The sequence below is a fragment of the Rhyacophila brunnea genome, unplaced genomic scaffold (genome assembly GCF_057557595.1).
Source record: "Rhyacophila brunnea isolate RB1 unplaced genomic scaffold, BYU_Rbru_1.0 scaffold_3, whole genome shotgun sequence".
NCBI lineage: Eukaryota > Metazoa > Arthropoda > Insecta > Trichoptera > Rhyacophilidae > Rhyacophila > Rhyacophila brunnea.
In genome coordinates, this window is record NW_028232965.1 from 6,477,304 (window position 1) to 6,492,081 (window position 14,778).

General features: G+C 30.6%; 1 protein-coding gene across 1 annotated transcript; it reads right to left on the reverse strand.

The window, feature by feature from the left end:
• Positions 1 to 910: 910 nt before the first annotated feature.
• Positions 911 to 5,749, reverse strand: LOC147067795 (larval cuticle protein 65Ag1-like). The gene is made up of 4 exons (XM_085952880.1): positions 5,648 to 5,749; positions 4,479 to 4,606; positions 2,968 to 3,307; positions 911 to 1,530 (listed from the first exon to the last, which is right to left on the reverse strand). Exons 1-4 carry the CDS (start codon positions 5,666 to 5,668, stop codon positions 1,447 to 1,449), a joined length of 573 nt encoding a protein of 190 aa, XP_085809006.1. The 5' UTR covers positions 5,669 to 5,749; the 3' UTR covers positions 911 to 1,446.
• Between the last annotated feature and the right edge of the window lie 9,029 nt (positions 5,750 to 14,778).

The window sequence follows — 14,778 nt, forward strand, 5'->3', positions numbered from 1 at the left end:
GGTACAAATCTTCCAATCGATTTTTAACTAACTTCCCGACTAGCTAAATATTTGATACTTTTAGAATATACCAGAACACGATGCCAATGCATTTTTCAATAATTTTTTACTTACTTTAAGTAGAATTGAATTCATTTTTAGTTAATTCTGTTTTGTATGAAAAGGTATTTTGATACCATAATCAATATAAATTATTAAATAATATATACGTGCGTTACTATGGAAATCAATATGAAATGACATTTCATTATTCAGTATTTCTATCAAGTACATTTTTTTTTGATCGTTTAAGTTAGTCAAGTCAAGTTTATATGATTCAACAGAAAATTTTAAAATGTTGTTTATAAAAAGTTCTTTTTATCTTGTAATTATTCTTAGGTATAATACAAAATTTAGTAATTTATATAATAAGTGTATAAAACAATATGAGCCATCGATTTCGAAAGTCCACATATAGTCGTAATCTAACAATAATACGTATATATTCTATAATTATGTAATTTCAAACAATATGTAATTAATGATCTATAATTACAGTCCAAAATCCAACACAAACATACGAAAAAAATGTTTAATACAAATATATGCCAATTCATTAATATTTATATTGTTTATATCTATTTCAATAAATGGTTTGTTGGCTAATAATAATTGTTTTATGGTTCTGATTTGATAATATAAGACAACTGAAAAAATAACTATCGTTAAAATTTATAACATATGCTTGAAACGCTAAAGACCAGCAATATTGAATTTTTGCACTTATCGCATTTTTAAAATACTTCTTACTAATATTTTGATGTTTTAAAATGATGAACCTAGATATTTCTGGAATATTTAAAAAAAATAAAAATCACACTTTTTTAAATATATATTTTATTAATAGATAAATAAATATTTACCATACATTAAATCAGTCTTTTTTTATTGTAAAAAATACGCATTATGTTTACTTATATATTACAAGTTTTCATTAATATTACACAATTTTTGGTCAGAAGGTATATAAACAATACAATAAAATATTTGTTTTAAGTTAAAATATGAAATGTTTATTCTCGGTGAGAATTTTATGACACGTCTGTATCAATAATATATTTTAAATTTATTAGACATCTATTCTGTATAATATACACATACATATGGATACGACACAAGGTATTTTTTTTTACATTTTGACTTAACCTTAAATTATGTTATTAAGGGCGGTCAATGCACATACCACGAAGACATGGTGCAGGCTAAAAGGGAATGAAAGAGGCTAAGACATAGCCAAAGTTATGAAGCCATTGACGATTATTATGCTCTTAAATTATCAAATTCGATATAATGTCCATAATATTTATTCGTAAAATTACAGTCAGGGGGGACAGGAACAATATTTCTAATTTATTCGGAGGTTTTCACTGATTCCTAACAAATACACAAATAAATAATAAAATATTATTATCTTCCGAGTATAGAAGCAATTAAACCTGGAGATGGATCAAACCTCATATCAAGAATCGCTCCTTCGTACTCTGGAAAAAGCTAAAATAAAGAGAAAATATAATTAATACCAAAATGCAACAATATTCAATATTTCATCACAATGATTTGAAAATAGTAAACCTAATTAATTAATAGACTACCTACCGTCCTCAAATACTTTGCAATACTATTTTAACAGTAGATATTTTTTTAACCAAAAGTACAAAAATATTCAAAAACAAACTTCTACATTGAGGACATGTTTTCAGAAACTTTTTAATATCTAATAATTGTATGTGTATATAAATAGTTATTAGCAAAACAAAGAATGCATGCTGATAAATAGGTATTGATTATAAACTACTACCTACTATACGTTTCTAGATTTTACATGAAACGAACTGAAATGTTCACAATACATACACTTAAGATTTTAATCACGATTAGAAATCTCAATTCTTCAAATCATGTGATTTGAAAAAACCAATGATTTTGACAAAAAAAATGCACGGTATTGGCAAGAATTGATAATTTAGTTACTAGGTTTAAATAAGTTTACTCATACGAAGTTTTCAAATTTTTACCGTAATTACACAATATATAACATAATAGTTATAAACTAATCGCCTTATTTAAACCATAATTCTTTATTTTACGAATAAATGTACTTTAGCTACAAAATAATATAAAAGTTATTTCAAATATCTCGATATTCCAACATTTTGACAGAGGACCTTCGTAAAACTCATTGATATACGATATCAACATGGTTTATTCTGGTGTTATATTTATTTACGCTTGACAACATAGTGTCAAAATAATATGCAACTCTTCAAGGTGTAGGTGGACGTGTTTTTTGTCACCTTTTGACCAACGTCAATTATTAAACATTCAGTATTAATTAAAATAAATTATACTATTCCAAGTATTATAATCACCATCAGGACTGGTTTCCACTGATATAAAGATACGGATTATTATAGATAGCATTTGGAAACATTGTCTTGGGTTGTCTAAATACAATACGTCGAGCCAAGCAGTCGAGACAAAAATGTTCAATAGTACTCGCGGCGTCCATACCGCAAAAATCGTTACAAAAACCACAATAATCGGCGCTGCGTCTCTCGAGAGACAGATACCTACAAGTTATCATGATAATGGTCGAAAGCACATTACTATGAAAATAAGAACGGTAAATGTTTGTAAACAACACATTACCAAAAAAAACATTATTTTGGTCACTTTAAAACACTATTAATTGGATCAACATTGACTTGGTCGAATTCCATTTTACAAAATGATAATATAATTTCTACAGATTTTTTATGAGTTCATAGCTATTTCAATTTAAATACCATTATTAAGACTATAATAATAAATTATTTGTCTACACTTAAGTCAAAATATTACTGTTTAAACTGGTTAAAACTGAAACCCTCATTTCTTCATTTGATAACACTACGTAATTTGTTAGTATAATAATATGTATTATATTACCGTGGTGATGAAAGGATATTCTGCCGTAGACGTCGGTGACTCAGTACTGGATCCAACTTGTGTTGGTTTCCGTGTTGTCACTGAGTTAGAGTCAGGAAACACAAAATCTCCGCCACCTTTCAGATTTCTCGCATCAGGCGTACTTCCTGTTTTTCCTGCAGTTTTATGACTTAACTTTGGCCGATATCCATTTTCATCAGCGATGTAGTTCACCGTGTAAACTTCATTATCGTCACCAGTGTATGAAAACTCGCCTTCCGTTACAAGCTTCTCGTTTCCGGTCGAATCTTTTTTCAAATATCCGCGCTCTTTTCTCGAAATTCCTGATGACGTCGCATACCTATAAACAAAATAATTACGTGTGATTACGTGTATAAAAGATAATTGATTTAAATGCTCTAATAGTAGAATAGTCTGAAAATAAAATCCACAATACATGTTTGGTTGCAATTATGAATTTCTGTACATTAGAGCCAAATAATTACAAGATAAAAAGAACTTTTTATATACAACGTTTTTAAATTTTCTGTTGAACCATATAAACTTGACTTGGTTGGCTTAAACGATCAAAAAAAATGTACTTGACATATCATATTAATTTCCATAGTAACGCACGTATATATTAATAATTTAGTTGCTAGGACCCGAGACCCCTGGCAACCAATAATGGTGTCGAAATAACTTTTCATACAAAACAGAATTAACTTAAAATTAATTAAATTCTACTTAAAGATGGCTTAAAGTATTTTAAAAAAAATGCAATGGCATCGTGTTCTGGTATATTCTAAAAGTTTCAAATGTCTAACTAGTCGGGAAGTTAGTTAAAAATCGATTGCAAGATTTGTACTGGATAAACAACCACCGGACAAATAAGAATACGATCTAATTAAAACGTTGTAAAATCAAGCAGTCAGATTTGCACAATTACATAAAAGAGCAGTTTTAATGTTATTCAACTCTTAGTATATAATTTTAAAATTGGTGCTTTGGAATACCGTATCGTTGAAACTCTTTTATTGAAGGCTCTCATTAACGAAACATGAAAATGTTTTAATTCTATAGACAACTCAAAATCGATACTGTAACTTCCACACTAATTTAAGCTCTAAATTACAAATCTCATAATCTCTGCTAGAAATTTGACTAAATAGACTAGCTCAATATATACATTATATCAGAAAATGTACGATCCATTTATATGTAATTTATAGTTTCTGTTAAATATATTATTTTAATGTATATATTTAATTACCTATCTATATAAATTCCACAAGAATTGAAATAAATGTTCACACAATATAATAGGTATTATGTTTAAATTAAAATAATAATCATGTTTTGTGGGTACGAAACTATTCGAGGAGTGGCTTTATATTATGTATTTGCATAAATTTAATGTATGATTTAACAATATATTTGAATAATTCTAAATAAAATGTTAGAAAAAGTGGATTTAAAAAATGCAATATAATATAGCATGTCGAGAAAATATTTTTATTTCCAGTCCTTACTCGAATGAATATCCGTCTGGTTTCCAATCTGCAATATTGAATTTAGTGATGACACTCTGATGGTTAGGAGTTGCTGGTCTTCCATACGCAATGCTGAATTCTATTACTGCCATCAGCACACATATTATCTGGAAACATTATGTGCTAAATTAGTAGGTATACGTTATATATTAAAAACATGATGAAATTCTTATTTGTACAACAATTATCGTTGCGTACGTGTGTCCATTTTTGGACTGTCACCATTCTCTCATTCTCATATGTCACTATTCTCTTTCTTTACTTATTATAATAATTCAAATATATGATGGTATGACAGTAAGTGGTGTAGTAAACCGGAGTGCGACTGAGAACTTATTTTCAGAACGGAGCCCACTCCAATAGGTACTTCTCCAGAGACAGTTTTCATCAATATTAAATTAAGATACAAAATTTGGAAAAAAAAAAACTTAAATACACATTATATTCATACTTAGTAAACAGAGCATAACGACGCAAAATCATGATTAGTCAGTCCAATGCCGAAGTCATCATGAAAAAATGGTTAGCTTGCTAAGCAAAGCTAAAATTTATTTTGTCACAAAATTATTTGAATTTTTATTTTGCTGTAACGGTCATAATGATATACAATTCTTAAATAATCGGGTATTAGAGCAAAACGGCATTTTCTAACGCGTCGGCTTATAATGCCGTGGGTCCCAGGTTCGAATCCTGGGTCTGCCAAATACACATTGTTTTTAAATGTGTGTTTGGAGTTAAAATATGAACCTAATGGCTTGAGCAAGTCGCTAACATGCATTTCTCGTAAAAACAAAAATGCTGTTAATATAAACCTCCACCCTATGGAGACCCATATTATAATCTTCATAGGATCAGACATGGTCAAGAGAGAAAGCAAAACGTAACTTGTCGTGTGTTTAAACACATGTAATTGTTATTGTACAATACTCCAAATAAACATATAATATATATATATATATAAATTATATTATAATATATGTACGTAAGATCTTTCAAATAAATAATAGCTTTGAATGCTTACACAATAATTACAGTATATTCTACACATAATCAAGTTCATAGTAAATTAAAATGAGATAAAAAATAAAACATTAAAACATCGGTTATTGGTAGGAAATAAAATATATTTTAAATAGTATTTAACTGACCTCTATGTGATTAAAAAACATGTTGTATTGCTATATGACAATATCCGTATAGTAAACACACCACGATCACCTTGCATAGATCACAATGGATGAAATAATACTGACGTTGCAAAGCCTCTAATAAAATATTTATACTGATATTTTTCACAGGTTGATTGCGCATGAAGAAGTTGAGGAAATACCACCTTCGAAAAAATATTAAACGGTTTACTTAGGAGTGCACGTGTCAAAAACTAAGTGCCCATATTTAAAACACTTACAAATTTACACGAATTACTTTTGAATTCGGACCGACTATCGTCTACATGACATTTGCATTATTATTTGTATATTTACATAATAAATCTATTACTCAACCATAGTTTTACGAAACAATTATAATTATGATATCCAATAATTCTAAAATGTAAAAAAAACTATTTAAATCAATAGTTTGTTGTGCGTATTAAATTTATTTCAAATAGGTATGTCGAATTCTGTAGATATACCAATATGTATTTTTGGCTCCACAATCCAATCTGGATCTTGGCCTCCTCAAGAAGAGGTTTCCTTCACAGAGTTTTTTTTATGAGAAATTGACTTTTTCCAGGCCTGGGATTCTAATCCGAGACCCACGAATTGATAAGCCGATGTTTTAGCACTCAGCCATCGTAAGTATGCCAATATAAACGGATACAATTTTATTCTAAGTAAAACCAAAAGTCAATTTTTATCAAATTCATGTTACCTAGTTCATCTGATCTATTTTAATTCAGATTTTAATTTACAAAGTTGAGTCTCAGCTTTTCTTTCACTTATATACGTTTATCACGATATGATATCCTAGTTTCATCCATTCTTTCCACGTGTGGATTCCAAACAATATTTTTTATTATTCCTTTTGCCTGTAATATATCTGAGTTTATGTACCCATTTATGGTCTTTGCAAATTTCGTGCTCTTGCCTTAATCCCATATCTCATAAATACACAATGACACATAATTGCTTTATTTTACAATCTAGATGACTATCTGCACATTTCTACACCCAGGGTCTGAACTGGGCTGAATAATATTGACACCCTGGAAGTCCGGATAGGGAGGGGAGTCGGGGCCGCACAGCCCGATCCGATCTCCGCGCTCGACTCTCCGGTCGACCCGGCGTCGATGACGCCCTTGGTAGCGTACCGTCGGTCGGCACGTGGGAGTCACACGACCAGCTTCCACCCTTCGACTAGCTCAGAATAGTTCAAAGCGGTCAATAGAAGCTGGTTTTTAGTTCGGTAGAGTACGTTCAGTGTACGGTAGGTCTGGACGGTTGGGGGTAAATGCAGGATTGACGGGATGATAAAAATGATGAACGCACCAATTAATCGACGCGAAGGTCAACAGTTTTTTTATTATTAATTAGGGTTCACAAAAAAATTACATACACAACACAATATCACTACACGTTAATAATTTTGCTACAGCCCTAAATTTGTTATTAATGAGCGCCGTGGGCTGTGGCAATTAAAAATTTAAGGATCGAATCCTTCCACGTTCGTAACACGTGAACGCTGAAATTATTTTTCACAATCGGCGAAAACCCTAGGAATGGTGCGCGGGGATACAGTCAATCCTATCCAACGGCCTTGGTTGTACTGCCTTTCTTCTCCCTTTTTCGACTCCTCGTATCCTTAGATGGATTAGGCGAGAGTCTCGCACCTCTCTGATTGGGCTGTCAGATCAGGCGAAGAAACTTTATTCGTCAATTTTAGACGCATTTCCCAGAAGTGCCTTTCGCGGGTTAACCCAACCCGCTTATGCGCCTGCGGCTACCGACTGCATTTGGCAGGGGTAAAAAAATCCTGGACTGAAAACTTCGCGAACACACTTTCTTTCACGAGGTTTTACATTTAGTGGATTATAAACAAAAAATAATAAAATAATACCTATTACATTTAAAAATATTTATCAGAAGAACACTTTCGCAAGGAAATTCCGCGATACATAATTCGAGATACTTGTCGACATAGGTACATAAATTTAATTTCACTTTTCACCAACAGTGTTACTAATTTTGAAATACCTACAATAATAGTTATCATTACTACAATTGATACAGAAGGGCCGTCGGCTTCAATTGAAGGTTATAACAATTAACATGGGTAATCCACAACGAAAATTCACGAAAAGAATGTAATCTATAATAATCATTAAATTATTAGTTAGTTGCAAGAGATATCAAAACCAAATGTAAATAAAAACAATACCTCCCACGGGGGGCAACATAATAAAACAATTCACTCGTAAAGTTTTGCACCCCTGGGTTACACCGGGTGTACCATCTTTACCTGCCCTTCTCGAGGTATATTAAAAAAAACCCGCTTTCATGTTCTTTAACTACGTACTCATTACATTTTGTTTGAATTATTGTCAATCTTGCGTGATCAGCCTCTATCTCGCGTATCTGGTAATTAGTATATTTATTCCGCTAACAAGTAAAAGTATAGAGCATTCCACCTGATCGAGCAGCGACAGAGGGAAATCCGGCTGGGCGGACTACAAGAAACATGAATGTGGCATCCATAACTTCGCTCGTATTTTACCCTTAAGGGGTCCTCTATTCACGTATAAACGTGGAGGTATCAATATTATGTTATATTTGATTATTTTTGACCGCAATTATGCATCTTACTTAACCCCCTTGATTATATATAATATATTACAATCCCAAATTTAAATTTTTTGCAGTTAGTCTGTACAGTATTTTTTTAATATCGTCTTTTCATTCTGCAAACATTGTCTCCGTATCATCAAAATTTTGAGGATCGATATAACTTCTTCGATTACTTTGTTCATTATCAAGTTTAAGAGAAATGGACTTAGACCATATCCTTGTCTGATAACCGTATAAGTGTTGGTATAACATTGAGGAGTACATAATCTACTCATACTTTGGCATTGTAATTTATATCTAACGAGGTGTGGTAACGAAATTGAAATCCAAAAATAGATTGCAGATTTATTTTAAAGTAAACAAAACGTATTTATAGCACAATATGTATGTATGCGCGATATTTTTGTTATGATAATATACGAAACAGTTCAATAAAATGAATTATATCAACATATACAAGACATAATTGTACTGTCAATTTGATATTTTCGTTTGTCATCCAAAACAACGATTTTCTCATGACTATCATTATTATTTGACGTAGTTAAGATCTCCAAGGCCGTCACGAACATGACTTTATATTACATTAAAACGTATTTTTAGTTCCTATTTGTAATTAAGTAATAAAAAAGTATTTCATAGTATTCTTGCAGAGTGATCTCTGAATGTACTAAATAATATCTACCTTATAGTTTTTAGTAAGACTTGTATTATACCATCAAAGATTCATGACAAATCTCTTTTATGAAGATTTTTTATAAAACCTATATCGTGTAATAGTCTATATTTTATAAAAAAAAATACAATTTTACTTTGATGATTAGTGGCCCCCAAAATGTGCTCGTGTTTTAATCTGACAAGTATTTTATAAAATATCACGTAAATGTAACCTTTAATCAAATATTTTAAAACCATGTTCGATTCTAAGAAGATCATTATAGACCTCAACAAAGTCTAGAATGTATTAACATTTTTTTTTACGATAAATTGATGTTAGCTACCTTCTCTCCCTGCCGTTCTTTTGTGATCTAGAAAAATCTTAAAACAATGCTATAAAATATTTGATAAAACATCTTTTTCAAATATCATTGATAGACTAACACCGGCCTAAATACAATAGAATAATATGTTGACATTTATTTACATTATAAATCTACCTTATATATCACTAGAAATTTCTATTTTAATTTTAACGTCAAAAGTACAATATTATTGCACAACTATACCTACTTAAAATCAAAATAAAATTAGTCATAGCTACATGGTTGAGCTAGGTACTAAAATTTAAGGATACAATTTTGTCACACTTAAAATAGCACGTCTTGGTTGACAAATATGTTATTTTTTTATAATTTTTAGTTATCCAGTAAGACATTGTAGGCAAATACATAACATCATCTAGAATAGATGTGGTGAACATTTTTATGTTTAGGTACCAAAACACTAAAATAATATTTGTTACCAAGTCGAGAGCCTTTTTTAATTTACGTTCAGCTTTTTCGGCTACTTTCTTAACTCGACAGTTTTTTATTATTTTTACTGCACTACATTATGACCCAATGCGATTAGTTTTTTTGCAAAATGAATGAAATTGTGCTTGGCAGTGTTTGGGATTTTAGTTTAAGGCGCCAACATAACTGTTCCGTGTTCCAACCGCGCGTCATAGGTTCGCCACAACTGATCTAGTACAAATAAAAATAATATTATCAAATAGATAATCTTATATAACCGCGCGGCTTAAGCGTCGGCCTATTCCGTCGTGGGTCCCAGGTTCGACTCCTGGGTCTGGCAAGTACACATATTGTTTTTCAATTTGTGTATGAGTTAGAGTATGGACCTAATAGGTTGAGCAAGTGGCTGACATCCATTTCTCGTAAAAACAAAAATCTGTTAATACAAATCTCCACTCTGTGGAGGCCCATATGATCTTATTAGGATCGGACATGGTCGGAAAAAAAACTATACAATAATTTTAATTTCCAGCTCTTGAATGTAATTTTTTATCACTAAAATTTAAAACAAAAACTGTCATAAATTAGTGTCGCTGTCTTATTATTTGAATACCCGGTGCAGGTTGTTCAACAAAGTCTCTGACCAAAGCTCAAAAGTGTCGTCTTTTGAGTTTTGACAATCGATGTCCAATAAAACATACTTGTACAAACGTGTCACGAACACTCAATTTCCATGTCATGTGTCAGATTCTGCATAAAGCTTCACCTCATTGTCATCGAGGCGAACTCTCTCACGTCCTAGCGATACTACGAGAGCGGTATACGCATTACAGTGCTATAATTATAATTAAATGAAACCCTAGATGGCCAGATCTAGTACTTATCTTATACTTCGAGACAAAAAATGTAAACGACTCCGATACAAAATATTTTCACGTTTTTATCACGGTTAACATAAAATTTTATTACTATAGTACTTATTATAATTAATATAGGTATGCCGTTAGTTTCTAAAATGAATCATAAATTAACAAAAAATAGGTTATACGTATGCAATTCGGTTATTTTATATGACGTTTGTAAAAAGCATCTTTATTTTCCTCTAAAAATTCTAATTAATTTATACTGAGAATTTAACACAACGTTTTGTCATAATTATAATACATAATATATACTTATTATCATAAAAAAAACGATTAGTATAACATGTATTATTATGTTTGATTGCTGTATTTAAAATTCACTTTTGCTCAGTTGGACTGGACGACGTAGTTAGCATAGTAGAAAATGCAAATGGTTTGACATTTTTAGTAAGTTTTTTGAATAAAACAATGTTTACTTTGGTATCAAAAAAAGTTAAAAATTACATACATAATATATATTATATCACCACCACCACATTCACCTATTATCAGTTAGTAAATTAAGTTAAGTAGTATTTTTGCTCCTATGCGGAGTATACGAGAATCCACGTACTATAAATTATATTCACAGACTCTTTACGAGAAATTGTAATTATCGGTGTCATTGCATTAGAGCACACTTTTTAATTATTAGTGAAATTTAACTTGGAAGGTTAACTGTAAATTACGGTGATAGTTAACTGTGAATTGTTGGTGAAATGACATATTATATAATAATAAAAACGGCAACAACATAAAATGTAATTAATACTCAATTAACAACCATAGTTATTAAATATTATATGTTATTATTATCACATAAAGGATAAAAATTCTAATATACATATATTTAGGTATATTATCATTATATGGAAAAACCTTTAAAAATAATATTATGCATAGTTATTATATCCAAGAACAATCCTTATGAGTACCTAGTATTGATTAAATTTTGTCGTATTTGACAATATAAATACAATTTGTTGTACCTACGAACGGAGGGGTTTTCCAGAGGATGTATATAATGCATGACAAGCATGACAATTGATTCATTCTTCCGTGATAAAAAAAACAACTACCAAAAGATTGACGTACATATTCTAATAGCAGAGATCTCTTGAGATTTGGTGCGACACAAACGACTGATATGCATACACTAACAAAAAATATTTCTGACCTTACATAATTCGAAATGGAAAGTATCTATGTATATATACATTTACTCAGTGGTGTCCTTAAGATGTATTCTCATTATTGACTGGGCCTCCTATTGAAGATTCCCACCAGATGATTTACATCTCTGGTAGCCATGTTGTAACCCCGTATTCCAAAATCAATCAGCATAGGTTTTATATTGTTATTAACGTAACTTTGTGGACTAAAGAATATCGATTGTATATTTCAATTGGGAAACATTTTGAATTTTTTTCAGAGGCCTTGGCTTTGAGGAAAATTTTAATATTTTATATTTAATTTAGTGGAATTCAGCACTGCACAATGAAATTTTACAGTTTAACAAGGAATTAACCCAGAAATTTCAGTATATAACAGAATTAATGAAAAATCTCAGAAAAGGTTATTCGATTCCAAGACACATTGTTATGTTTGCTGAATTATAAAGAGAGGACTACATCGAACGGCATTATAAAACTTGAAATTTTGAGTTGTTTCCTTATTGCAATTGGGTATCTAATAAGCCCGAGATGCGTAGAATGTAAAGTTACGTCAAATGTAAATAATATTTCTACTATATAACTACTATATTTAAAATAACATAGAATAAAAACTAGAAAACTTTCAATTAGTGACGATTTTATAGTATAATTTTATTGAGAAAAAACCATTTACCGAACAATATTCTAGTCAAAACATCAAAGTACGCTTGACTTAATTCGTATTAATAACTGTAATTCCACGATATGATAATATATAAATATCTCTTTACACTACTTAATATATTCTCATTCAATTACTAACTTTAGCTTAAATTGAGTCTTGATTTTATCTAGAGCCTTTTTTGTGTGCCTGTCACATGATACATGATCCTACCCTAAGTCTACGGAGTTTACACAATGGTATAAGCAACATTTTACCTTTCGGTTCCGTATATTTGCCGCAAGATCGTTCTCTCAAAACAATCCCACTGTAACTAACTATTTTTACAATTTAGCTACAGTAGCTAGTACTAGTCTACAATATTCACTGCAGTTCGCTTTTACCATATATACAAAAATTTATAGGGCTGAATCTTTATTTTACAATCCGATTAACTTTGGATTCTGGTTGAAAAAATATATGTACGTACACCACCATTTCCATTTTGAGACAAGACACGTATACCAGCATGGAGAAAATATATTATATTACCATATTTTTTATCAAGTATCTAATGATTGTTACAACATTTTCAATCAATTATATCAAACGTATATTTTCTGAATCCCAATACAGATAAATTGGCTGAAGTAAAATAACATGCCAGCTTGATAAGCAGAGCAATTTAAACCCATGGTCCGTAAATTGAGAAAAGCATTCTATACTCTTTCTCATGGTGCGCACAAACAACATAGATTATGAATTATATATATGAACATCATTATATGAAGTTTGTGTCTTTAATATCTAATATGCCAATTGAGTAAATCATTTTCGATTCCTTTGCGGTTTTCGAAGACTAGTTAAGATTAAAAGATACGGATATGATTTAATATGAATATTTTTTATTTGTTTTTATATACGTCAAGATATTCGTGACGCTACTGATGAATCGTGACTGTCTCGTCAAACTATCTTAAAATAGTCACGATACTTTGTGAACTGAGGTCCTAAGAGCATTACCATGCAGTTTATTGTAATTTTAAACTTGTTATATTACTCATAATGATACACGTCTGTGCTCATTCTACGTAGCATACTTTCCTAATTACGTTTTTTTTTCTTTTAAAATCATTACCACTATAATATATTTACAATTATTAATCATCACCAATATAGAGATATGGACCTCAAAGTTCCTCGAAGTTATCCTAAAAATGTGTCACAAATATTGCTTGTTTGTCATTCTCTCAACCCACGGCGATAATTCCTAGGATTAGAACACAATCATTTCTGGTTACAATAAAAATGTACTTTGACGCACTTACGGAATTCTAGTCTACGTCTGCGGCTAACCGGTTATTTTATTTGCAGCCGCTATAAAAACCATTAAACGTAGGTACTTATACCTCGGCAATATTTTCGAATCTAGGTGGGTAAGTATTCTATTTTTAACTTTTGTGTACGTGTGTATCTTCACGCATTTCATTAATCATTACATCATTACCGGCGCCAAAATGGCAGTTGGACGCTCAGCTTGCGTCCAGATGGTGATGCCAAATTTACCTGTTCATTTGATCAGAAGCCGACTGTATCGATCCTTTAATATACCTACTGAGTTTTCTAATAATTTCTTTACTAGGGAACTATTAATTTTACCTATATTATTTAATATTCTAATTATATTCATACATTCCAGTTTATTCCAGGGTTTCTAAATAATTACAGAGTAACTTGAATAATTATAGAGTATATTGTAGAATCTTGGTTTGTGTGTGCCTTCCTCTGACAATTTCTTGCTATATATCGAAATCGTAAATGTGATGTGATTTTGTGTCAATATTTTTCGTAATAGGTAAGTATGCATTTTTTCTCACGTCGATATTATGCTAATTCCACCACTCTATGAGTGATACATAAATAACATACGTAAAATTACTAGTGAGCTTAGTGTTCTAGAAGAACACGCATTATTTTGTACTCTTAATTTAATAAGCATTGCTTCACAGAATTCAGAGTAATAATTGGTAACAGGAAACATAATATCGCCAGCGAATATTATTAGATTATGTATTCAAAGTTCAATTTATTCACAATAGATGGTACTAGTAAGATTGCATATGACGTATAATAAATTCATAAAAACAGCATCCCCATAATAATTATGATAATAACATATATTATTCAAATCGGGTGAATTAACTATTTTTATTTAATTTTCAGTAATAATTTTTCCATCGTATTTTATGCATGTTGTCAATGTTAGTTCATTTATTATTACATGATAAATAATTACATTTTACCCTGACATCGTAGAACCATG

What these genes read in the sequence shown, in the direction of transcription:
- LOC147067795 (XM_085952880.1), bottom strand. Translation starts at nt 5,668, where the DNA reads ATGTTTTTTAATCACATAGAG. An exon ending in TGTTTTTTAATCACATAGAG is followed by an intron (nt 4,607 to 5,647) that starts GTCAGTTAAATA and finishes TAATGTTTCCAG; the next exon opens with ATAATATGTGTGCTGATGGC. An exon ending in CCAGACGGATATTCATTCGA is followed by an intron (nt 3,308 to 4,478) that starts GTAAGGACTGGA and finishes TTTTGTTTATAG; the next exon opens with GTATGCGACGTCATCAGGAA.